This window comes from Notothenia coriiceps, unplaced genomic scaffold (assembly GCF_000735185.1).
Source record: "Notothenia coriiceps isolate Sejong01 unplaced genomic scaffold, NC01 NC01_scaffold00002398, whole genome shotgun sequence".
Taxonomy (NCBI): Eukaryota; Metazoa; Chordata; class Actinopteri; order Perciformes; family Nototheniidae; genus Notothenia; species Notothenia coriiceps.
In genome coordinates this window covers 45367-72051 of record NW_011335099.1, presented here as the reverse complement: position 1 = coordinate 72051, position 26685 = coordinate 45367, and the positions used below count along the sequence as shown (strand labels likewise).

The window sequence follows — 26685 nt, the reverse complement described above, 5'->3', positions numbered from 1 at the left end:
TATTATTACATTAATTATTTGGGTCATGTAGGAAAAGTTTGACGATCAGGGTAGGAGACATTTTACCGTTACATAGCTCAAGTAAAAATAAAATAACATTGTTATTCAGTAAATTAACGAATAGCGGCTGTCCGTGTGGTTATTTTGTCCCCTTTGTTTGTAACAAACTGAAAGTAATCACTTACTTTTGACACACGGGAAATATCAGACACAGGTTATAACACATAAACATACATATATAAGGCTATAGAGATACTATCCAGCGTCACTGTCGATTCGTACAGAACTGCTATACACATTGGTGGTGTACTATCTGTAATAGTCGCTAGTTCTAACGGCGACCGACTGTGCTATACTGTCAGTAAATGATGCGCGTTATACACATTCAAGTTTGGGTACTATAGTTCTTAGAGTGAGGTCGTCTATGGGTTTTCAAACGTCGGGAACTTCTAGTTCCGGTTTGATTAACACAGTAGACATCCAGTTGGTGATATTTTCTGATGTTTGAAGGAGGTGCGCGGAGGAGATTTCCCCTGTCACTACCCGTGTAACGATCTTTCTGCTACAACTCCTTGTCACAATTGGCAATTTGATGGGAAATTCAATAATTCATATATTCGGGAATAGTTCTCTTCCTTGGGATTCACAAACGAGCATAAGATCAACGCAAAACGAATGAGGAAGCAAAACGCGGTAACAGGGGTTCCGGAGAAAAGAAACAACGTGTCGACATTGTTCCAAACAATAAAGATAAGACTCGTTGTGTATCGAATTATGGTAGGTTTGGTAGCCTCGGTTCGTTGAGAAGTTTGAAATTCAGTGTTTATATTTCCTTCTTTTCCTCAAGTTTGTACAACAAAACTGCGCAGACACCGGACCTATCTATTGTTCCTCCTTCGGCGCTATTACACCAAACCTTGTATTATACCGGAAGTAATGGTCTCGTAAACGACTCTAGAGACTCCGTCCGATTCGGCTGGAAATTACCTTCGTCTATTGTATACAACTTACTGCTTAGCAGTCTTCACTTATCACAATGGTTAGTGTCAGTTTCCGGCTACTCGACGTCCTGTTCTCCTCCATTGACGCGAAAATTTTGATAGGACTAGGAATAAATTAAGTTAGTGTAGATAAGTATAACACTTCTCAACTAATGGACTCCCATGTCTGAGCTCTCCATAGAAGACCCAAAACTTATCTAAGCAGAGAATCAATCACTGCAAAGGCAATTGTTATTCAACATACTATTCGGTTTATAACACGAAATGCAACTTATAAACTGACTCCTCATATGAGTTTACTTGTGTAAGTTTTTCCCGCTCCCGTTTTCGTAAGCAGCTTAAGGTGTGAGACTCCTCGGCACGCTTGTCCACACCGTACGAAACTCGTCCTCACCTCTCGCATCGGCTCGCGAGGGCGTCGGTCAGCGAATGTAGACCTAGGTCCTTCTACCGCGGTTAATCACTCGTCTGCTGGATGGTGCGGGCCTGAACGGCCTGTGATTTGCCAGATGCTTGACCCAGCAGCAAAGTTTTGACGTTCTTTCTTCCACCCGGACGTCTGTCACGGACGTACGCTCACGCCACTGGGACTGTCGACGGCTTGTGTATTAGTCGTGGAACGGGAACCATATATCTGGTGGGAGCCTTCGGTCGGAGAAGTGCATTCCTGGTCGTCTACGCCGTACCGATCTGCTGTGTCTCAACCCTGAGACTGCACTGTCGCTTTACTTCTCTTGTGTAAGTTTATATCCTGACGAAGTACGTGTCGTAAATGTTAAACGTGTCCGAACCTGCACTGGTAAAGACCTCTTTATCAGTGTAGAACAGTGAGTAACTTTCCCTCAAAATGACGCACTACATAACAAATGTCAAATCTTACATAAGTTTAGGATAATGTAAATCTAATTTGATTAATCGTATACTATGTGACGTGTGAAGTAATAAAAAAAGTCTCATTGAATGGTTTAATGAATAGACATGAATAATAATCAGGTGAAAATGAATAAAACTGAATTTTTTTATTTAATCACCTTGTACGCAAACAATAGTTAAGAGATAGGAACGGAAAAGAAAAAAAAAAATGAACTAGAGAAACGACAGAAAACCACATGATACGGCGTAATATGTGGTTTCGTTTGATACATACACAGTTGGATGAACCGCATTGGACTAACTAACCGTCTAATCTAGAATCTTTTAATATTAGACATGCTCATATTTTGTCGTCAGAGTTCACGAATTCCGAGAAGTATTACTGGACTTATATCATAAAATCCTTTGCTCCTGGCGGTAGTTTGTACATCCGGATGGACTTATATACTAGTTACGCGGAGAGTATACTTCAGATGTGGACACGTACTAAAGTGACATACGGAAGGACGATGTACGATGAAGTCTCCTCTATGTCGACTGGTGTAGTCCTATAACAGGACGACCTTATACCCACACATTTCCTTACTCGACCTCTGTAGAAGGAGTCGACGTAGTCCTAAAAGATGGTGATGTCAAGTAACTTGTCGTTTTTATGTAGAGTCCTGATTGAAGAAAATTGAAAGTCGACATGAAGTCCGACCCGTCAACCAATACAACACCACGAGGAACGATTTCCAACGTTGTCTTGATATGTCCTCTCACTGATTCGTGTCTTGTGTTGGAACACGACGTATAGTTACCACTGACGGTGTGCACGAAGAGGAGGTGTGGGTCTCGTCCTAGAGAATGTATGAGAAGATGTGATGACTTAACATGGCGTGCGTCACCCACGATCGTATACTTCGACCTTTTCCGATTCAAACCGTGTCTGAATGACCTGGGATATGACAACAACGTGCGACGTAGTTATAACGGTCAGGTGCGCGCCCGAGTTTCATACGATTAACACTGTAACACAGTTTACAACCACGGAGCCGAGGTCGACTAGAGTCATACTCGTCAAAATTGTTGGCGTAAGGTTTGGAGTCAGTGGGTGCTCTCTCGGAGCCGATGTCGATCGTCGTCAATGTACAGAAGGTACAAGAGTCATTACCGTCCCACCGAGAGAATCCTACCACTTAAGATACTAAATCACAAAAAGTCAGTAAAATATTACGATTGTTCATCGAGAAGAACCACAAACTTTGTTAATATTACAAGTTAATGACGGAAAGGATAGGACTCGGAGTGTACGACGAATAATGTGTTTGACCTTTAACGATTCTACCCATTGTGTCTCCCTTGAGTTTACACAGGAAATTATATTCCCGAGATACCTCCTTATTAAAAGTTATACTTAAGCTATGTAAATTATCAGGGGTGTTACTTGAAGGAAATAAACTAGGTTTAGACGTCACTTGTCGACAAATTCCTTTAACTGACCGTGTCCATAAAGTCCTTCTTTCATATTATTATGAAAAAAAATTGATTAGATTGATGAATCTACTTCATATACATTTGCATGGAACGAACAGGACATTCCGCATGTAGACACGCTACCCCTTACAAAGACCTGTAAAGAGACTACCTGCATCTAACTCGCACCTCTACAACTGCTCCGGCTGGACGACGTCCATGAGAATAGTGGACTCCTGTTGTCTGCTCTGTTTTGTGGACTTAGTCGTGTATACTAGTTGTTTATGCAATAATAATAAATACTAGTAAAGTTTGCATTGCAACACAAACACATCTTGAGTTTCATAAAGTCAAAAAGCGACGTAATGGGAGTTGTCATCTCAGGTAGAGACGTCCGGGAAGAACTCCTCGCCCTCGTCGTAGACTTCTCTCTCCCCTCAAAACACACCACACACACACACACACACACACACACACACAACACTACACACCACACACACACACACACACACACACACACACAACACACACACACGCACACACACACAACACACACACACACACACACACACACACACACACACACACCACACACACACACACCACACAACAATTACCGGTTTCCACGTCCGCTTCTGTCCAACCAAACATCCAGCGTACCTTCTGTAAGAACAGAGGCAAAACAAATGATCTAACGTATCTATGTACTACTACATAGTAGTCCCACACATCAAGAAGATGTTAGTTAGAAGACAGTCTCCAACGTTTTTTAGTCTATCTACCTTCCTCAGAGGCTAAAAATGAATTCACTTTATTGTTTTGATGTTACAAGTTTTATGCGTCTGACTTTCATTTCAAGACGTCAGTTTTAACATGATTTCTTTTCATGTTTTAAATCGTAGTGGTTGATGAAATCCATGGTTTTCAATTTTCAATGAGTATATATATAAATCTTGGTGTAAAATTAAAAATAATATTAATAATCACATTTATTAAAAATTAGTGGAATGACAACGTGGAATTTACTATATGAATTTAACAAAGTATAAGTTGCCGATTGGTGGATAATATCATATACTAGTAATTAATCAGCTACATATAACTATAGATTAGTTGTTTCTTCGATCAATGAATAAAAAACGCTTTTATTTTACCGTTGTAAACGGATGTTTACATCAACTCATTTTTCAATTTCATCATATTTTCCTTTTATGAAGTTCATTTCAATGTTCATAGGATCTAAACAATAGACTACATGAATCATTTGACATGAAAGGTCGTCCATTTGGGACGTCACCAAAGGATGAGAGTAGATACTGGGTGTGCGAGTGTAGACTAGGGTCGTTGTCGTCTGAGAATGGAAGGCTCGCTCTCTTTGCCCGGCCCCCCCTGGTGTAAACAAAGCATGCGGAGGTAGTACCAGGAAGAAGGCGTCGTCTCTCCCCCCGCCCCAGAGCCAGTACAACTACCGTCGCAACAACTACTCCCTCCAAGTCGGGGGGACGGGCTACTAGGACGAGTGACAGACCCTGGCGTCTCCTCTACGACGAGGTGTTACGACTATGTAGACGAGGTTTGTGTGTGTGTGTGTGTGTGTGTTGTGTGTGTGGTGTGTGTGTGTGTGTGTTGGTGGTGTGTTGTGTGTGTTGTGTGTGTTTGTGTGTGTGTGGTGTGTGTGTGTGGTGTGGTGTGTGTGTGTGTGTGTGTGGTGTTACAATAACCTGTAACATTGGGACACCGTGATTTACCACCTAACATGAGCAACAAAAAAGATTAACGGATCAATAACGAACATAGAGACGCTACCTACACGAAAACCAGACAACACACAGGACCAAACCTTATATTCCTGAAAAAGTAACACATACTACTAAATTATAACACGCAGATAATAGACACGAGTACACGTAGAACAAAAGAATGAATTACGGCAGTCGGGAACGGGTCGCCTGACGGTCTAATCGGGAAATGTACTACCCGGTCCATTACTTATAACACAGAGGAGAATTTATTTTATGTAAATTTTGTTTACAAGTGTGTTTGTACTGGGTCCCGTGAACTTCTCCGTCCACTTTGACAGGTAAAAAATATAAGAATAAATGTTTTTATGATAGAAATCAAATGTATAAATAGCTGTATGCAGCATGTATACAGATAAAAATATGACACACAATGATACCAAAAATTTGTACGGTAAACGACATGATCTTAAAAAGACTATACATACTTGTGTTGTGTAAGTCAAAATTTACTATAAAGTTTATGGAAACGAAGCAGAAAAATCTGTGTTTTTTATGTATCATATTCATGTAGTTTTATAAAAACAACTTTTATACTTTTCTCTAATGTATAAAAACTTGTATGTTATTACAAGCTAAAAAAAAGAATTAAAGCGTGTAGATAAAATAAAAGAATTCATAAGTGCTAAAAAGTCTATAAAAAATTGTAGCCAAGATAGTGAAAATTTACTATAAAACTAGTTTGATATGATAGTGACAAAGTTAAAATCAAAAACTTTAATATAATACTGTAATAAGGACTATAAAGTTGTATGTTATAACATATATTTACAAAAACATAAAGTGGTTATGTATTCCCTGCACATAACAGATGGATCGAACTGATGTCACTAGAAGGGTCCTGTGACTCACTCTCGAGAGAGTCCGGACGTCCCTGTTACTCTCTTTCTATGTACTACTCTTGTCTATGCTCTGTTAATATGAGGTTGTGTTGTAACATGTGTAAACCAGCGTTGTGTTGTCTTAAATGAAAAGATAACAGAACATTTTAGATTTACGTTCCTTACAACAACTGACGGCAAAAACTACTTTGTAAAATTTCGTGGTGGGTTAGTGGTTCCTGCAGAGACTTTCAAGAGGATTAGGAAAGTTATTCGGGACCTGTTACTTCGAGGTGCCTACCAGTGGTGTACTCAAAGCAGAGAATCGAGCAAGTCGTCGCCGGGTAAAAAAGGTCTAAGTTTAAACCAAGCGGGAATTTCATATCATATTATCCGAAATCAAACAATATACTTCCAATTTAATATAGATTGTGAAAACAAAGTTTCGGGTAGAGTTAAGTAGTAATAACTTTCCAATGAATAAGTAGTTGTTAGGGAAGTTTTAGTTTCTCTATCTAGCTATTAACATTGTGTAACATTATATTGTTAAATTTTTTAGGAACGATTTACTACGTACACAACAAGGTCAAAAGTAAGGTTACTATAACACACAACACACACACACACAAACACACCACACCAACACACCACCACACAACACCGCATACACCACACACAACAACACACACACACACAACCACACACACGCACACACACACACACACACATCCAAAATGTCCAAAAGCACACTCACAGAGTGGACTCGGGGACCGGGGACCCCCAGGGCCGTCGTCCCATCTACACTGGGAGGGAGAGGCCCCCAGAGAGGGTCGACATACTGGTCGCGGTCGGGTTACGGAGCCACCGGGGCGTGATTTTACAACGAAAACTCAAGAGACTGTACAAAGGAGCTAGGTGTCGAGTAGTGATGGTGATTTGCACGACGACACCCAGCTACTTGGACTACATCCACACAAGTCCTGAGCTGGGACACACAATATGTATATACTGCAGAAAATATAGTCGATTGGGTTGATGTGGAACAGCATGATCATCACTCCACGAGTCCTAAATAAGGTTGGTTTCGACGGTTACCCGTTTCGGCATCTATACGGAGCTATGTCATCGAACCAGAAAACTGTCACGTAATCCGTCCCAAGGGTTTCACCCCCAGCGCTCTGGCTCACAAAATAAAAAAAATAGGTAAATTTTTTTTTTACGTAAATTTTTAATAATATAATACTTATGCACACCTTGTAAAAAGTCCCTCGCCTGATCGTAGACATAAATTAAAGGGACGTAGCCTCCGAGGTAAACCTGTAAGGTGACGCGTCACCAAGAGTTTGAAAAGTATGGTTCTGGTGAAGTTTATTTTTTTTGTGAGTGCCTGGTGGACGGAGTGTTTATAGTGTTTGTTTCCGGACGACGAGTAGCCGCAGCGCTCCTGGGAAAAGTGCCCCGTGCACGGGGACATCTAGACTCCACGGGCCATACGCGACCCAGTCGACTAAAATACACTTAAATAGTCCCAAGCTTTTACCGCTGTGCGGCGGTGCGGCCCAATCATTGCAGGGCATCAGCCTATATTGAGATACGTGACCGCCGACGGGCCACACCATTGCACACGCCCACTGGGAAACGTGCCTCGCAGAAAATGTTCGTAACACCGGCAGTTACGCTTGAGTTAAATACGAATGACATTTGGAGAGAACGTGTCGTATGGCGGATCAGGATAAGTCGTATGCGACGAAAGTAAACAAATAAGCTAAAAACAGGGAAGACTATTGGGCATCACAACTACGCACCAAAACGGAACCATCAAGTCCAACAAGTCCTAAAATGAGTAATTAATATAGAAACGAGAGCACAAAGTTAAAGACCATTCGTCCGCATAAAATGCTACCTTGTATTAGAATAAAACTTCACTCCATCAGTGTGTCCTCATCCGATATATAAAATTACTCAAACGGACCTCGATTAGCATAATCCCGATGTGAACATTTACAATACATAAACATATTATCGTGAAAATTATTAAATATTTTGTATATATCGTGATCCGAATTTACCTACCTCTACCTTATCGTCAACTGTCGCACTCCAAGCACCGACCACTCCGTGAACTGTCAAAAGTCACAGTCTAATCCTTTGAATTATATTTGGGGTTCATAGAATTTAGAGTGATCTAAAATGGTCATATAATAATATAATGCCGACAATATTATCGTTTATCGCAATAAATTCCGGGAAAATGTATCCAACAAAATTAATTATCGTGAGAGGCCTATACATGAAACACACACACACACAAACACATCTACAGACTCTCTCCAAACTTCCAAATATATTAATTAACACACTCTCACTCTCATATACTCTTTGACTCTATTTTGGCCTAGTAGAACAATAAGCAGCAGACTTTTACTTTTTATCATTACTACTGGATCTTAGATCTGCGCATGCGCAATACGGGTCGGGGATTGGCCAACCGGCCTCACTGCTCTGCTGTCTGTTAACGTTGTTAAGAGTGGTGGGGGCGGATCGACAGCTTGAGCAGCTCAGCTTTCAACTCAACATGGTAAATAACCAACCAAAAACGATCGCCGGTTCATCTTGTTTTTGGCGTGAGAATAGTTTGGGCAGCGTGAGAGCGTGAGATTGAGAGTGAAAGCGTGTGTCACATGCCAGATGCGTGAGAGTTGGCAACCCTGCTTATAAAATCAAAATACTGGCTCTAACACACATCATGGATTATTTCTGAAACAGTATGGAGCTCAAATGCTTTTTCTCTTGCGGGTTTACCACGAGGCGAGTACCTTTTTATTTCCTGCTTTTTTACACATAGCCTACTCTCTCCAGTACAGGTTAGCTCTGAGTGTTAGCGATGCTTGCTAATGTAAACAAAGACCATATTACTTCCAAAACGTTGTGCATTCTTTCTGATAGCAACTTTCTGATAGTACCATGGGTCCACATTTCAGATATTACGTCATATCGGACACAAATCTGGATCAGCTCCGTTGTACTCCCGTTTTTAGAGATTTGGATACGGAGGAAAAGAGAGAGGGGTTTGTTTTCTGACACTTTGTGAGTTCCCTGGCACACTGGGGACACATATTTATGTATTAAAGACATAATAAAGAACATGCATGATAGGAGACCTTTAATGTTTGTGGATAGTTTCATAAACAGGTATCCATCTTGCTTTAGAAATCAATATAACCCCCTGCTCTCCTGCTGTGTGTCACCAGGCTGCGCTGAACATGCTGACTCGCTGTCTAGCTGAGGATTTCAGGAGACACAACATCCTGGTGACCGCGGTCCACCCCGGATGGGTTCGCACGACGATGGGGGGGGAAAAGGTGAGCTAAGGGGGAGTGACTGGGTAGTTCAGACCACCTTCTGAATTCATGCAGCAGAACTGGTTTCAGTGGAGAAGGGGTGCCAGTGGCCCCCGGTAGTTCCCCGCGAAGGCCCCCACCCTATAGACGCTCGTCTATAGGGTGGGGGCCTTCGCGGGGAACTGTGTCCCGTGACTTCTACTCACTTTATTTTTTCTTGTGATTGTTTGTCTCGTCTCCCCCAGGCTCCTCTGACCCCCCAGGACAGCGTGAGGGGGATGCTCAGTATCCTGACATCACTCAGCAACAAACACTCTGGGATGCTCCTGGACTGGGAGGGCAACACAATCCCCTGGTAGCAGTCAGCATGACAACCACCGTATAAAAGATCGAGTCACATCTGAAATCAACCTGTATCTTATAGGCCGGGGTACTATTACCTGTCAGAAATAAAGTCAACTGAACTTAATAAAACTGAAGAAAAAAAATCCCTTTCTTGTTAAGCGTAGGCCTATAGACTTTATATCTGTTCCAGTCACACCAACTTCCCTGAGCCCTGAGATCTGATTCTATTCCCGTAACAAGTCATCCAAAATGTTTCTGACACATGAGTTTTAGGTAGCTGTTGATTCATGCACACTAAGAGTACACACACATACAACACATATTGCTAGTTGGAGGTATAACACATTCAGGAAGCACAGTGCAAGCTAAATTCCCCTGTTCAGATGAAACTGCTGTGATAATCGTGCTAACAATGGAGAGTCATCTACCTTTGTTTCTAGCAGGAACAGATAATGTGACACAACTTATAGTCATCCGGAGTTTCCCTTTTTGAATATCTATATGGTACATTCAGGCCCGGTTCTACGGGGGTGCACAAGGATGCATTGCACCCTCAGTTGAGTCGTTATGTACCCTCATTTGAAAAAGTAAAAAATAATAATAATAATAATTTAGTTGAAATAAAAAAAATTGTAATTGTGGTTAAATGGTTAAATGTTGATTAAATAACATGGTCTGCTGCATTTATTTGGTCAATTTAAACGGTAAGTAATGTAATAATGTCAGGTGTGCGTGACCTGTGCCGCTGCGCGTTCGTCATCTGGAAGGTGCTTACACAGCAGTCAGTTATGGACTTCAGCAAATGGTTAAAACAACCAGCCCTTATGGCCAGCAGTAACACTGCATCTACTGCAGGTAATAACAGTTCAGATCATGGGGACATTACGTTACCCGCGGCCACTGTCGTGGACACTAACCTGACTCTGGCTTTGCCCGCCTCGCCCACGGAGGCGGAGCAGTCACAGCCGTCTTTGCCCCAAACACCGACACCCCTCAGCGGCCCGCAAGTGCCAGAGGACCTCGGCAAAACAGAGCCTGCCCAGGTATATTTAAAAAAGTACCCAACTCGCCTGTTCAGTGGGGTAATTTTGCAGCTCATGGTTTGAAAACAGAGATTGGCTGGAATATTCATGTAAAAAATATGCTATCTTCTATGCATGTAGACATTTCGGTTCAAGTAAGTCAGATGCCTTCACCACAACTGGGTACAACAACTGGTGCCATGCTCTCATAGGCTACGTGATAAGGGACTGGGAAGGCATGAATCAAGCAAAGAGCTCTTAGATCCATAGATCTCTTCATGTTGCTCTAAAAGTGCACCAGATTGATGCTTTTAACTTCAATATTTACAAAAAATCTTCCCGGGGGAGCATGCCCCCGGACCCCCCTGGAGGAGGTGAGGACCCCCTAGAGGGTGTTAGGTCCCCTCCCTACTTATAAAAATAGCACTTTACCACTGCACCCTCTCTAATCTCAGATGCACCCTGAGTCATTTTGTTCTGGAACCGGGCCTGGGTACATTGTTTATGTAAAACTTGCGACGGACATTGTACGTTTTCAATCACATTTTCAGACAGTTTTTGTCTTCCCGAGATGCAGCTGCTAAGCACTGACACTTGGCCTTGACTGAGGTGGCTGACACGGGCAAACTCATTATAACGGCCAAGAACACTTCCATTAGGATAAACACGCTGCCGCTTCAAAAACGATGCAAATCAAAAAAGATATATTAGCAGCGTTGTTTAAGCTGCGCTTTGATTAAATGCTCTGCATGTTTTGAGAGCTTGGTGAAGATGTTTCTTCATTTGCATGTGTTTTTGCACATTTCCTGTTTTTATATGTGCATCGTGAAACTTCTGTGCGGTTCCTCCTAATGGAAAAGCTTTGGGCGGTTGCATCGCGTTTGCACCTGTCGGCCACCGTATGGTTCACCTATTACTCACATTTGATCCTCAGTTTTGAATATTTGAAAGAAACGACCATACCACAGTTTCAGAGAAAAGAGGAAAGCAGGTTTAATTTCAATTCTAGATTTGAACCTTTTACACTCCTTTTCTCTAATACATGCCTCTTACAAAACAACCTACATATAGTTTCTCAGAAAGCCACTGAGAGGGCACTGGATCAGCTCCCACCTGCATCAGTGGACCTGTGCAGGGCTCGTGTTGCCTTCACTGCTCGATTGTAATCAGTGTGAAACTCACTGCAGCGCGGCAAAACGTTCAAGATGGCCGTGTGCTCCAGTGCTTTTTGGAAAGTGTGCCTTTGTCAGGGATGGAGAAGAGCATAGATGTACTACAACATACAGTCATACATATCATCTGGAATTTACACATCCATAACAACAACGATACACGGATCAGGAATCAGCCAGAATTATACGGTATAGCAATAATAATAACAATTATTGATGTTGTCTAAAAACTACACTTATGTTTTCATGTTTTCTTTCTTCTTCTTCTTCTTCTTCAAAAAAGAACCATATATTTATATTTATATACTGGAAGTCCTTTTTCTTTCTTGGTTTTCTGACTTAACAGTAACTTAAATATTTACAGTGATTATTTTACAACCATTGGCCCAGCCCACTGAAAATACAAATGTTCCTTTGAGTAGAATAAAAAGGAGGGATGGGGGAGGAATGGTCCCAGTGGAAGGTGAGGTAGGAAGGGAGCAGAGGGTGGATGTGGGGTCTCCACCCCACACTGGAGGGGCTCCACAGGTCCTCCTACCCCGAGCTGCAGGGGCGTACCATCCCTTCGTTCCGGGGGGGGGAGTCTCTGCCCCGTGTTCCTGGGACTCTGAGTTTATGTCACTGCCCCCCCCCCCCCTACATCACCAGCAGCTGCCCCAGCACCATCCTGAAGTGCTGCGTGCACCCCGCCAGCTCCCTCACCCTGTCAGTCATCTCCCTGGTGGCTCCGGGGGACGGGTACTGCAGCGCCGCCGTCTTGGTGCTGATCACGATGTCTTTGAGTTTTTCGCAGAGCGTGTTGCTGCTCTGCCCCACGCGGGACCTCACCTCGGGGCCCTTGGCCTGCCTGGACAGCGTGTCCCCGATGAACACCAGCTTGTGTGCGCTGAGGATGACGAACTTGCTGTGCGCCACGAAGATCTTTGGAGGTTGGTTGGAGTTGACGGCAGTGAAGAAGGCGTCTATGGCGTTGGTTACCGTGGTGACGTTCTGCTCACATTGCTCCTGGTAGAAGAGGAGGAGCTGCCGGTCGCCGTGGCACAGCTTGGAGGAAGAGGAGCAGGAGGAGGAGCCTCCAGAGCCATTCTGGGCCTGCTGGTTGGCTGGAGGGTGCAGTGGGGGCGGGACCCAGCCCGTCATGTCGTTGTTGATTGGCCGGCTGACTTCCTGCTCCAGCCGCTCAAACTGTTTAATCTGGAGAGGAGAGGAGGGGGACAATTAATACTTAATGTAAATTATAAATCAATTAATTCTGTTTGAGTATCTGACATTCCAGTGTGTGCATGTGTGTGTGTGTGTGTGTGTGTGTGTGTGTGTGTGTGTGTGTGTGTGTGTGTGTGTGTGTGTGTGTGTGTGTGGAACCTCAGAAGGGATGCTGATAGTGATACAAACACAGAATCATTATCAATCTCTGAAGCACATATATACACAGCGTTGAATACTCACTTAGCTCATATCATCTTTATTTGAAGCCAATCATATATCAAATATATGTCCTTTTTTATTTGTATAGTAGACATATACAAATAGAGCAGAGTAGATATTTTAGATATACTGCTGTACCTATTTGTAGTGCATCACAGAATAAGCAATATAACGGCTATAATATATATCATATTACTCGCTTTTCTTTAATGATGGTGCTGTTTGTTGTGTGTAGAGGCTGTAGGTGTGTGTAGGCGTTTGTGTAGGTGTGTGTAGGTGTCTGTGTAGACTGGGTAAAGGCGGGTACCTGTTGCTGTTCCAGTTGTGTCTTGTGTCTGCTGATGTTGCCTTTCTCCAGCAGCTGTTTTTGGTTCTTCTCAAACTCTTCCTTTCCCTGACAGATCAACACACAGACACACAGCTGTTACACCACTGGACACACATCTCTCTGTTTCTAGAGCAGTAGACAAAGAAAAGTAATTATCTGTCTCCCTCTAGTGGTGACAGACAGGAACTGCAATCACTCTGAGTTGAAATCTATCGCTTATCTGTAAATCTGTAATGACATAGTGACTCTGAAGGTCAGTCAGCTGGATAAGGAAATGTTTATTCAAGGCTAACTCGAAAGCTTGGCACCATTCAATAGTGAACAACTATTCATAGTACTCTCAGATACAGCATCAACGACACACAGTCAAACAGAGTGATAGCATGGAGCTTTACAGCATTTCTCTACAAATGGGTATTGATAACCACTCTTGTCAACTTAACAATCATTTTAGTTTGAGTTAAAAATGATTTGTTATTCTATAGTTGTACTGACAATGTTGGCCCGTGCTAATTTATATTTTATAATTGTTAGTTGGTGGACTATGTAATGTTTTAAGTGTTTATTGATTGTTTAGATGGATATAAACTAACGGCTAAATTGGGCACAAGTCATGTCTTCTCTTTTTAAAATCAATGTATTGTGTTGCATGGCCCGTGTTTTATAAAGACATGATGTATAAATATTTGTTGGAAAGAAAGAAAAAAATGAAAATAAATAAAATGTTGACAAAAATAAAGTATTAAGGGCAGCTCACGGACTCTGCTCCAGTGCAACACATGATCACATGATGTGAGTATCCTGACTGAAGGTGTGTGATCAGTTCATTGCTAAAGTAAGTAACATAAAACTATCTTTTTCTTTCTGTCTGGGCTTTATGAAAAGTGTGTGTACCTGTAAATGTACGTAGTCGTAGTCCTCCATCCAGCCCTCCTCTGTGCTCTCGTACGGCCGCTCCATACCCTCCTCCTCTGCAGCTGAGAACTTCGGAGGCGAGGGGAGGGGTCTCGACTGAATGTGCACCTTCTCCCCTCCCTGATAGCTCCCACTTCCTGATCCTGTCATGTGACTGCTGATCTCTCCTGGGATTGGAGGAAGCGGAAGCTGCTGCTGCTGCCGGTTGTTTCTCTTGAAGAGCAGCGAGGCGTTGCCGTGGAGGAAGGAGGCCAGCTGCTTGGCGTCGTCAGGGATACCTCGAGCCGTCATGATGAGCCGATCCAAGTCGTCCCCTCCTGGTGGCGGCGCTGCGAGCCCAGTGTGCGACCAGGAAATGGCGTCCAAACCCTGACTGTGCTGAATCAGACTCTGGAAGACCTCCTCCATCTTGCCCACCTGACGGAACAGCTTGGTCTGCAGAGAGCGATCCGTGGCCTGGGCGGAGTTAGCCACCGCGCCCCGGGCAAACTCCAGGAAGTCCCTCACTGCAGAGCGCACACGGTCAGCGGCCTGGTGGATGGCCGGGAGGTTCCCCTCCAGCTGAGCAGAGCTTCTCCAGTTTCCTGTGATGAAGGACATCATGAGGGAGACGCTGGACTCCACGGCCTGCTGCAGGCGGGACAGGCGCTCCATGGCCTGCTCCAGGTCCAGGATGAGGGGTTTCCCTGGAGCAGAGCCAGGAAGTGAGGAGGATGAGGAGCTGTCTCGGACTGGGACCATGTCCAGGGAGGAGGCAGAGTGGTTGCTCCGTGTACTTCCTGTGCTCGAGGCAGAGAGACGCTTGAAGGACAGGCTGAGGTCCTCACTGGTGGACTGGGCGTCACGCACCACCTGGAAACACAGCACATCTGGATTAAAGCAGATGCTAACAAGCTAGGCTAGCAGTGTCCTGTATGCGTATTTAGATAACAGGGTTCATTACATCAGTACAAACTATGATTATTACTTTTATATTTATATGATTTATTATTAGTATTTACTTTTGGAAATGATTGCAATGTTAGTCAACAAATACTAACTACATGATAATGTAAAAGTTGTAAATGTTCAACAATTTTGAAATAAATGAAAGCCAACTCAAAAATGTAGTTTAATTCAATGTATTAAGTAAACAGATTTCACATAACTGTATTGTTTGTTGAAAGCAATAATATTACGTTTAAATAACACATATTAGGTTCAACTTCATATTATTGCTTTCATCTAACCTGATACACTTTTGTGAAATCTGTCAACGTTTCAGTTTTTTCAGTGTAGGAGCCAATTTGTGTTTTGGCTTTTATCACTGTTGCATGTGTGTGTGCTGTGTGGATGTGTGTGTACATCGTGGGCTAATTAAGAATCACAAGCACAGCTGCTAATAGTTAGCTTAGTTTGAGGTGGAGAATATAGGGAGCCTAGTTTATGTTGGCTGCTTCTCTACGTACGCAACTTTGCCCCATGACAAATATGAAATGTATACAGAGTATTATTGTAATGTTGATAGTTACACACTTCACTAACTCCAAAAATGTGTTACTGTCCTTTAACTGTCCTACCTGTGGGGGCACATCGTAGATGTTGTTATCTCCCCCTTTCTCCTCTCGGTCCCGGGGGAAGTCATACACGTCCTGGGCGGAGTGCCCCCCGCTCCGCAGGCTGGCGGGGATGTCGTAGATGTCCTGGGGGTTCTGGCTGACCCCGTCCCTGTCGGCGCGGTAACGCTTGTCAGTCAGGATTGGGGGCGGGACATCGTACACATCCTCTGGAATGGGCGGCTCATCGTCGTCCAGGAGATGGTTGTACTGGCCGGGGGGGGCGGGGACTGGCTTGAGTTTGGCAAAGTGAGGTGGCACGTCGTAGGTCTCCTCTCTGATTGGATGAGCGTCAGGGACATCTTTACTGACCGAGGGGGGGAAGTCATAGACCTGAAGGGAGAGGGAGAAATATTTCATTGTTATACAAATGTTACGGTTTGTAAACACACAGCATCAAGGCGTACTGCTCCTCCCTGCCTCAACGACAGAGATACAGAGAGAGAGACCAAATGTCAGTTTTAAATACTAGAGCACAAATAAACACACCCTCAGAGGAGCCGTGTCTCAGAGGCGATGATTAAAACAAATGATTTTAGAACGAGTCATAACACATTCTTCTCCCAGGAAAATGCTGCATATTATTCCTTTAAATTGACGATCAATTTATATCATATTTTATAAACATCGCAGTAAGGACACAGTACTGTACGCCGTACACGCACATGTACAGTACATCTTCAATTTGTCAGTATTAAGCAACTTGTGATGTACATTTGTGAAACACACACACACACACACACACACACACACACACACACACACACACACACACACACACACACACACACACACACACACACCCCCTTACCGTCTGCTGTGTGTGCTTGTCCGAGCCTACTGGGGTGTCATATATATCCCGACCACTAGAGGGCCCCTTCACCACCATGGGAGGAGTGTCATACACCTGAACTCAGAGAGAAAGAGGCACATAAATAAACATGCTGTTACACACATCACACTGAAAACACACACACACACACACACACACACACACACACACACACACACACACACACACACACACACACACACACACACACACACAATATATCATTGCTATTCATTAATTACAATTACAGTAAATTCCAGGTCCTGGAAAAGCTAATTAACATGGATAGATGGATTAAATACTTGAAAACAAAATAACATTTATTTCGATTCAAGGCATTGAAAACAATTATGACTTTTGTAAATAAAATATGTTTTTTTAGATGTGTTAAAACCTTTTTTAGGTAACTTAATTCAGTTCTGACTCTTCCCTGTAGATACCCATCCTGCAGTCATTTGTCAACGTTACGCAACTGTATAATAAGCCAGATGGGAGATGTAAATGAGTGTAGTTGTTGGTACCAGATGTTCTGATCATTTCATCACAACATTTGGGAAGAAGCTGCTTTCATCGTGTTTCTTTACACGGTGTCATCTAGGGTTATGGTGACATAAAAACAGGCACACTGATTTATTCAGGAAGTTTGTTAATCATATAATTACTGAATGAGAAAAAGATCCCGATTAAAATGTGAGAGGAGCCTTATCAACCATTTCTGGCTGACAGGACTCAGGACACATACCTATCTGCTGGCTCATGTGAAATGGCTGGTGCCAGTACACAGACACAGTGTGAGAGGAGCTAACGAGTCAGAAAACAAAGCTTAAATGGTTCAATGCCTCACATCTATTGCCTTTGTCTCTCGCGGGAGGGAGAGGACATGAAGAGCTAGAGAGGAGAGGAAGGTAACACAGGTGCAGGAAGAGGATTAGAGGAGAAGAAAGGAGAGAAACAGGAGCAGGAGGGAAAGAAAAGGGAGAAAGGAGGGGAAGAGAGCTGACCCAGGAATGTGAAGCAGTTTTGGTCACATGATCACCTTGTTATGAAACATTTTGAGTAAGGTTGCAGTAGAAAAGTATTATTTGTTTGGGAAGGTCCCTAACTGAGTTAAATACCATAGAAGAGGCAGCCATGATAAGAGCTGTTTCTCTCCCACACACTCCTCCCCCCTGCCTGAAACACCTCCATTGCACTCCTTATCCCTAACATTATGACATCACTATGTAACACTCGCACTTCTATTGGCTAGCGCTCCAACACATTGGACGTGATAGGCTAAGGTGCAATAGAGCCGGACTGCTCCCCAATCAGTTCTCTTACATTTTCATTCAAACTGTGGAAATCATGTTATATTTTTCACTGTCATCCAGTTATTTAGCCTGTATGAAACAACATGATACGTCCCTTCCGCTGCGTTACTCTGCAACGGAGCTGCTACATCTCCGGTCTTACTCCAGGACCCCTCCAGCTCTGCTTGCCCAACACTCTACTATTCTCAAACGACGAAGATACATTCACCGTGGATCTGGACGAATCTTTGAGTACACAAAACACAGCAATAACAAAACAATCCACTCTTTCTGGTCCACTGAGCCACGCCCCCCTCACACTTCCCGTGCTGTCAATCACAGTGTGTTATCCCCCCTGTCTAAAGCATCCACATACGCACAACTTACCTGTCTGAAACTATGTCTGTTTAACATAAGATCCCTCACCAATAAGGCCCAGCTGGTTTCTGACTTCATTATGGACAAAAAGCTTGATTTTGTATGCCTCACTGAGACCTGGCAACAGTCTGATGACTTCTCCCAGCTTAATGCAGCTGTCCCTCCGGGTTATGCTTTTATTAGTAAACCCCGTGCCACTGGGAGTGGGGGGGCTTGCTGTGTTTCACCGTGAAAACATTAAAGTCATTGCTGTCACTGTCCCCCATCACTCCTCTTTTGAATGCTTAGTTGTAAAACTCACTGGCCCCAAACCCATCATCATTATTTCCATCTACAGACCGCCGAAGCCCTCTGCTGATTTTTTCCCTGAATTTTCATCACTACTAACATCTGTATGTGCAATGTCCCCTACTGTTATTCGCTCTTAGCAACTTAACATCCACATTGACGACCTTTTCTGTTGTGTTTTGCGAGGATTATGTTAATCTCGACTCCTGAACGTGCCGTCGATACCTCAAACAACATGTCAACCTCCCAACATCATAACAGAAGGTCACATTACTGGGAGGCTTACTCCTGCTGCACTGCTTCACTTTCCCATTAACGATTGCTTGTCATTGAGATTCCCAATTTCTGGACCATAAAGCTGTCGATTTTCTAGTGATCCATGCCACCCTTTTCCGAAAGCCAAAACCAAAAACGGGTCCATCACCTTCAAGAAACATTAAACACATTAACCCACAGTATCTCAACTTAGTTCACGATATCTCNTCAGAGAAAGAGGCGCGGATTGCGATTTGTATAACGTGTTCAGCTGACATTTCTCGAGGGGGTGTAACTGCAAAGACTTTCACCACTTCGGGATTACTCCACCAGGAGTAATCCCGAAGTGGTGAAAGTCTTTGCAGTTACACCCCCTCGAGAAATGTCAGCTGAACACGTTATACAAATCGCAATCCGCGCCTCTTTCTCTGATATTTTTAAATATCTCCAAGCGGCAGACATGTTGGCTGTGAGCCAGCCGCGAGCATGGTCGCGCGCCGTGCTTGTCGCCGCGTTTTGATTACGTCATCACAACAACACGTTAGCTTACCAACGTAACCCTGTTCTCTGACATTCGGTGATATTTTTTCGGTGCTAGAACTCTTTCGGCCGAAAGCCGAAAGGGCCTTTTTAACCATTTTCGGCCGATAATTTTCGGCGGCCGAATATTCGGTGCATCCCTACTATATACTGTAGGTACATAAGTATATATCTTGATGCCAAAAGCTTTACTTGTTTCAGAGTATTTTTACAATTGAGTGTCTAACTTTCATTTAAGTAAAGAATCTGAGCACTTCTTCCATCTTTAGTTCTTTCACAGATAGATGAGAGTGTCACAGGCCAAATTATCATCTGTATATTCCAAATCACATACTTTGGTCTATCGGAATGCTTCATGTACTACATGTACATGTGCTGCACTACATTTAACGCTGTGATTCTAAGAGCTTTCTCCAGTGGTCTAGTGTTGTTCTGTGTTCTCACACCCTTTTTCTTATTTAATGGAAGCTGTCTGACACGTACCCAGCACTATGAGGCTGATGGTGCTCCAGTGGTACTGAGCTCCGGTCTTCACTTTGCAGCTGTACTCTCCTGAGTCTATGAGGGACAGGTCGCTGATCACCAGGGACGCGTCCCCCTTTAAGTACTCTCCAGCGAAGGATACCCGGCTGCGCTCCACCTCATTGGGGTCGAACACCCGTCCAGCGAAGAAGGTGATCACCTGCCGGGGGGAGGGAGGGGGGTGGGGGGGAAATAATGGGACAAATATGGTTACATGTGTGTAGATTTTTTGTTCAAAACTAATTAACACACAAAAAAATTACAGAAATGGTTCAGAATTCTACCAATGTCATGGTTATTCCAAAAAAGTGATGTTTAAAAGAACAACTTTTTTTTAATTTAGAATCGAAAATTGAAAGAATATTTGTTTTTGTTTGTTTATTTTTTAAACACAGATAACAAATAAGCAGAAGGTGCTGCTAGTTTTAGATTTGTATAAGGCTAGCTGTTGCTATCTTTAGCAATTTAGCAGCTACATTTCACTTGAAATTCTGAAGACAAGTCATTCTCAAGTACTATTCTCAATAAAAGTCAAATAAATGTTTAGGAATTTAACACCCACGGAATACACAAATGTATTCTCCCTTTGAGACTTAATAAGAAATATGTTCTTGTTTCTTTCTTATTTTTCTTTCATATTTATTTTAAGAGTTGTAGTAGATTTGAGGTCTTTGACCAAAAACGGAGTAATTGGATTACTCACACATTTTACGAGCTAGGCTTTCTGCCCTCCTACTTCAACTAACTTTGTTTTACTGTAACATGATTGTAGGTATCAACAATGCATTACTTTAATAAAAAATAAAAAAACCTAAATCAATGGCACAACCATTTTTTATATGGATTTCCAAACTACAGATTCCATTCTTTCAACTTTGGACAGACACTCACCACTCTCTGCCTGTTGGTAGGCTTGAGCAGCAGCCACTCAATATCCAGCGTGGGGTCGTCCCCCACCCAGAACTGATGGTGGCAGGGCAGCGTGGCGTTGTCCCCAACTACCCTTTTCATCTCCGTCTGGGCGCATGTCCCCAGCACACCCAGCAGAACTGCAGAGAGACCAACACAAGATTAATGTTCACTGCATCGGATACAGTATAGAACGTCAATAAAAGGACAGCTCCAAGTATTCATCAGACAACAAACAGCACAACACAGTTGTGGGTTTTAAAATTCTCAAATGAAAAATATTTTTGACTAAAGCAGTCACTTTGAAACTAGGAATGGAAATGTCTGAGCTCATGAGTTGCTCTTGAAGGCCAAATCATAGGAATTTTCAATTTGCAGCAAATCACGAAATCAGCACTGTTCTCTTTCACACCAACACACATGTAACGGACTTTATTATTGTAAAAGTACATTTAGTTCTAAGCTGTGCTATTGATATTGCAAACTAAATATAATCTAATACTATAACATGTTATGAGCAAGTTCAGATCTCACTCGGTGTTTCTTCTTCCCTCTCCCACACAAAGAAGAGTTGACTCCAACTCAATTGTCTCTTTATAATCCCGTACAGTCAGGGCAGCCAAGATAACAGAAACAGAGCTAATAATCATTCCTAACTGGATCATAACATATTGGGTATAGGATTATCTTGCAGATGCTACTGTTTAAAATGAGTCCAAACCCCTTGAAAAAGGCCAAAATGTTTCCTGGCAAAGATGATCAATCTTCACAATAATTGTATTTACCAGTACAAATATTTGCCAATATGTCCATGCAATGCATTTGTACATATCAGGAGAATGATAACAAATGAATGCCCTGGATTTAAGATGAAAATGAGGAATCTGTTTACCGTAATTTTCGGACTATAAGGCGCACCTGAATATAAGCCGCAGCAGCTAAATTGAATGATGTGTACATATATAAACCGCACTGGACTATAAACCGCAGGTGTTTTAATGTTTAATTACCATATGTAAGGGTTCGTGCACAGAGGGGATTGTCGGGAAAGAGATGGCTGTTTGAGGAAGCTCCCATTTATTAACATTTCAACAAACAAGTTGCATATTTGCATAACGTATTCAAGTGTTAGCATTTAGTGCAATAGTAGCTACAGAATATGTACTGTGCTGTGTAAACTGTACTGTATCACATAGCGTTTCAGACACACAAACTTTTCAACTTTCAAACTTAAACGGTGCGCTCCCAGCGCACGTACCGGCAGTGATCTACAGCAGTGGTTTTCAACCAGTGGTACGGGGACAAACTGTCTCGCTCTCGTAATGTCTGTCTGTCTTGCTCTCGTTCTGTCTCTCGGACCACTCTCGGTTCCACTTTTACTTTTGCGCGCTACCTGTCTCACTCTTTTCCGGCCTCCAGCTTTTCCTGCTGGAGCCTGCCGCTTAAAGGTGGGGGGCGCGGACCGGCCATAGAGCCCATAGAGTTAAAGGTGGTGGACTGTAACCTGTAAAATCCATAGATTTAGGAGGTCCCCTCGTGGCCGTTAGCTGTGAAAATCCATAGATTAGCCGCACCGTTATATAAACCGCAGCGTCGAAAAATGGGAAAAAAGGCGCGGTTTATAGTCCGAAAATTACGGTACTTAAAATCTTTGAATAAAAGAATCAGGTGTAGTTGCCATATTCTGATGATCATCAAAGGAGGAAACAAATGCTAAATTCAGGAGATCAAACCAGTGTTTTCGTGTGATTGGAGGACATTTCAACTACAGTAAATATTTAATAGCCAAACACTTTTCCAGGACAGAGTGCCACCACAGATGCATTTAAAACCCACCCACATCATACATCTACTTTCAACCATATGGAGAACTATTTAACACATGCAGACACACGTGCACACACACACACACACACACACACACACACACACACACACACACACACACACACACACACACACACACACACACACAGTATGGCGTAGGTTACACTAATAATAACACAAAAAGGATACACGGGACAATGGGTAAGATCCAGAGGGGATATCAGCTTACGGACAGCAGCAGAGTTATACTGGCACTGCTGCTGGGATGGAATTACCAAGAGCTGAGGATGAAAGCCTGAGCTTCCAATTGTTTCCTCTTTCATTTATTTATCCTTCCTTGGACACCGATCAACTGTAGGGACTGTGATGTCCTGCTGGCTGGACACATTTGTTGGAGAGCAAAAATAGAACAGGGAAACGTGTGTGTGTGTGTGGCCTGGGTACAATTGCTTCTCTGTGTGTATATCAGTTTTAAATCGTGTCTGTTTGTGTGTGTTATTAGCAGTTGATCTAAATGTGTCTTCTGTATGTGTGCAGTATGTCAAGGTGTGTTACATACAGCATCTGTGCAAAATTAAGTTACACTGAAAAATCTGAAACATTGAATTTAGTTAATATGAAATCTGTTGACATAATACATTTAATTAAAGTGAACGTTTCAGTTTTTTCAGTGTAATATTTGCATTTTTGTATATTGATGTGTACGTGCGTGGAGTTGTTTGAACATCGGCATGCATGACATCTAAAAATATGTCCATTAGCTGAAGAATGCATAGATAAGATACAAACAAGCCTGTGTCTCTCGAAGTCTGCATGATTATGAACTCAACGTTTCTGAGTGTGTGCTTCTGAATATCAGTGTGTGTGCATGATTGTGGCCCACATGCAGGCACACTGCTGTCTGCGATTATCGCCGCAAAATGTCCGGAGCCTGTTGGCGAAAGTGTCATGGAGAGATTTGTTTTCATGAAGAAGCCCTGGGGTGAGAAGTGCTCCAATAAACTCTCTCCTGCTCCTCCCAGTGGACTTCTCGCGGACCAATTATAGTGGCAGTGGGAGCCAGCGGGACGCAGAGGGCCCAGTTACCACTTCAAACCGTTGCATATCACACCGCCTTCCTGCCTGCTTGCTCATATGCAAGTCAGCACATCTACTGAACTCTGAGGCTGGTACCACACAATGCTCTGATCTTAGGAAACACAATTAAAATAGAAAGAATAACAAAAGAAAGGAGGGCAAACTCCCTCCAAGATTTCTCCTTGTTCTTCTAATTGTTCCTTTTTTTCATCCGGTTGTCGTTATAGCGGAAGAAAGAAGTTTCTTCTTCTCTTTCATGTATGTATGATATGGGGTGTGATTAAATGTGTTTATGATATGTGTTCAGACTGGAAGCTCAGCTCTGGAATTATGGTCTGATGCTAAGTGTAAAGTGGAACATGTTTTATACTAAAGATGGGGATTTACATACATATGCCACGGCTAAAACATTATGTAACACACTGGTTATGTCTGAATCTATCTCAATGCCAATTGAAATGCTTGCTTTGCTGTAAGACAGCTAGTTTTGTGTTTCGAAAGACATCTCTAGGTAAAATCTTTTGTACACTGCCTTTCTTATCAAGCTCCACTTTTGTGGAATCAGCTTCCAGTTTGTGTTCGGGCGACAGACAGCCTATCTGTTGACAAAGCTTATAGTTGATAAAATAATCTAATAAGAGTGCATTGACGTAGACACGTGGTGCCTCTTCACCTATAAATCTTAGTTCTTACTCTTTTTCCTTACTGATGGTATGTAATTTGGTTGTGTGTGTAGACGGTGGAAACAGGGAGAGGCATACGTGCTTTGATCCCTGCCGAGTCGACGCACAGCTGTTGATTGGTGTCAGTGCCACAAAAAAAAAGAAAGGTGATCCAGAAGGTTAATGATATGTATGAGACTTGTAGTATTTAAATTAGTATCTAGATCATTACTTTTGAAAGGTAGTTAAATATTTTAGGTTTGCTGTTTCATAATTAGGTCAGACAAACATAACAAATCTAGGAACCTTTCAAGAAAATTGCAAAGGATCTCTAGAAATCAGAATTGTCCAGAATTTGAAGATCCAAGTGAAATGAGACAACATGTAAGATTGATGAGCTTCCTGGTGGCAAGGCCAGTGGTGCTGTGTCGGGAATATATGACAAGTAAAGTGACACATTATTAAGCATTACTGGTTATTGGGCCAGCAGTTTACCAATGCCAAAAAACAGCCCAACTGGTAGTTGTAGTGTCGAATTGAGAGCATTTATGTTGATCGACGTTTTGAGTTCTTAGATATATCCTTAACACATGTTGAGTGGGGTTGTTAAGGCAATCCCCCAAGAGTGGGTGATCGTGCAGAAGGAACGTGTGTGAAGGAAACAACAGTTTAAGATATTGCAACTTTAACGGTTTAAGTTATTCCTTTCTCCCACTTTAAAGAAAGATAGGTCAGCCCGCTTTTGTTGACGCACTATGTGAGCCAAGGGAGCTTTTTGAGCAATGGCTGAGTTGACGTGTATGGGTAGAACATGTAAAGACAAATCAGATCGTGGGAGGATTCGACCAGCTGGCTGAAAGAGCGGGAAAATTGACTCTTTGTGAAATGTGGAACTTTAGCTTTATGCTTTGCTGTCTGCTCAGATGTATGCTCATTCAAATCTTCAGTGTTAAGGCCCATCACATCAACTATGGTTATTCAATCAGCTTTTAAAGTGTGTTTATGACATAAGGGTATCAAATACAGCTGAGGGCCTTTGCTGCCTGTTATCTCTGCTCATGTTTCCTGTCAGTCTCTGCTGGGTAAATTCTTATATAAAACTGAAATACAAACAAAGTCATGTGTTCTTGATAGCCTGAAATACATATTTAGGTCAGAGTTGATACAAATATAAGTCTTATTAAGAAAATGCCTCAAGTAATTTCACTCGAGCATCAGGTAGGGCTTTAAGGCCCGGACACACGAAGCTGACAACAAAGAACTGACACAGACGGACCCGACTTTTCTGTCGCCTTGCGTCTCTGCGTCTTGGCCATGTGTCGCACTGGAACACACCGCAAACACTTCAGCTGACGGTCAAGTTGCACATATGAACTGCGCATGCGTGAGTGGCAATAACTCTCCATACCAGCAGTGATAACCGAGAGGAGAAGAACAGACTGCGTGATATAAAGAAACAACAAATAGCGTGTGCGTTCCATTTTCACTCTACAGCGAGTAGCTCATGGGGCTTTCCCAAACCTGTGTCGAGAGCTGGAGTTAAATGAAATCTCAGATTTGCCTTCTTAATAGTTTGTTTGGGTCCCTCACTTCCATTTCGCTTCTCATGCACTGATTCGCTAGCTGAACAGCCAATCAGAGTGATTGCTTTGTCCGACTGCCTGACCCGATGCATGGCTGATTCAACATGTTGAATCGGCCATGCATCGGGTCCAAATAAGGCGTGTCACGGCCGACGGTGCGAGACACACCAAATTGAGTTTGGGCGACAGGACACGCTTCGTCTTCCGACTAACGAAAACGGCCGAAATCGGCCTGGTGTGTCAGGGCCTTTACCCTTGTGTTTTGTTTTGGTAAAAATTGTTCATATCTTCAGTTAGCTAAGATTCTTCCCGTTAATCTGGTGCTACACATTAATAGTCTCATATATGTTAAGAAGCCCCGTGACACAGTCTCGAAAAAAAACTGTGGGACGGGGGGTCAACTGGGGGGACCGCCGTGCTTAAGAGGTTAA

The 26685-nt window shown here is 42.8% G+C and overlaps 1 protein-coding gene across 1 annotated transcript; it reads right to left on the bottom strand.

Moving 5' to 3' along the window:
* Positions 1-11635: 11635 nt before the first annotated feature.
* Positions 11636-25987, bottom strand: bcar1 (BCAR1 scaffold protein, Cas family member). Its single transcript, XM_010796877.1, has 9 exons — positions 25948-25987; positions 21088-21245; positions 20158-20356; positions 18377-18459; positions 16904-16999; positions 16057-16425; positions 14477-15349; positions 13562-13648; positions 11636-13023 (listed from the first exon to the last, which is right to left on the bottom strand). Exons 1-9 carry the CDS (start codon positions 25985-25987, stop codon positions 12466-12468), a joined length of 2463 nt encoding a protein of 820 aa, XP_010795179.1. The 3' UTR covers positions 11636-12465.
* Positions 25988-26685: the final 698 nt, after the last annotated feature.

Bases quoted from the DNA above. Each gene is read 5' to 3' on its own strand.
- bcar1 (XM_010796877.1), bottom strand. From the start codon at position 25,987: ATGGCCAAGACGCAGAGACGCAAGGCGACAGAAAAGTCGG. The intron at 21,246-25,947 runs GTCCGTCTGTGT...GTCTCTCTGCAG, and splicing joins CAAGGCGACAGAAAAGTCGG to TTCTGCTGGGTGTGCTGGGG. The intron at 16,426-16,903 runs GTAAGGGGGTGT...CTCTCCCTTCAG, and splicing joins ACAAGCACACACAGCAGACG to GTCTATGACTTCCCCCCCTC.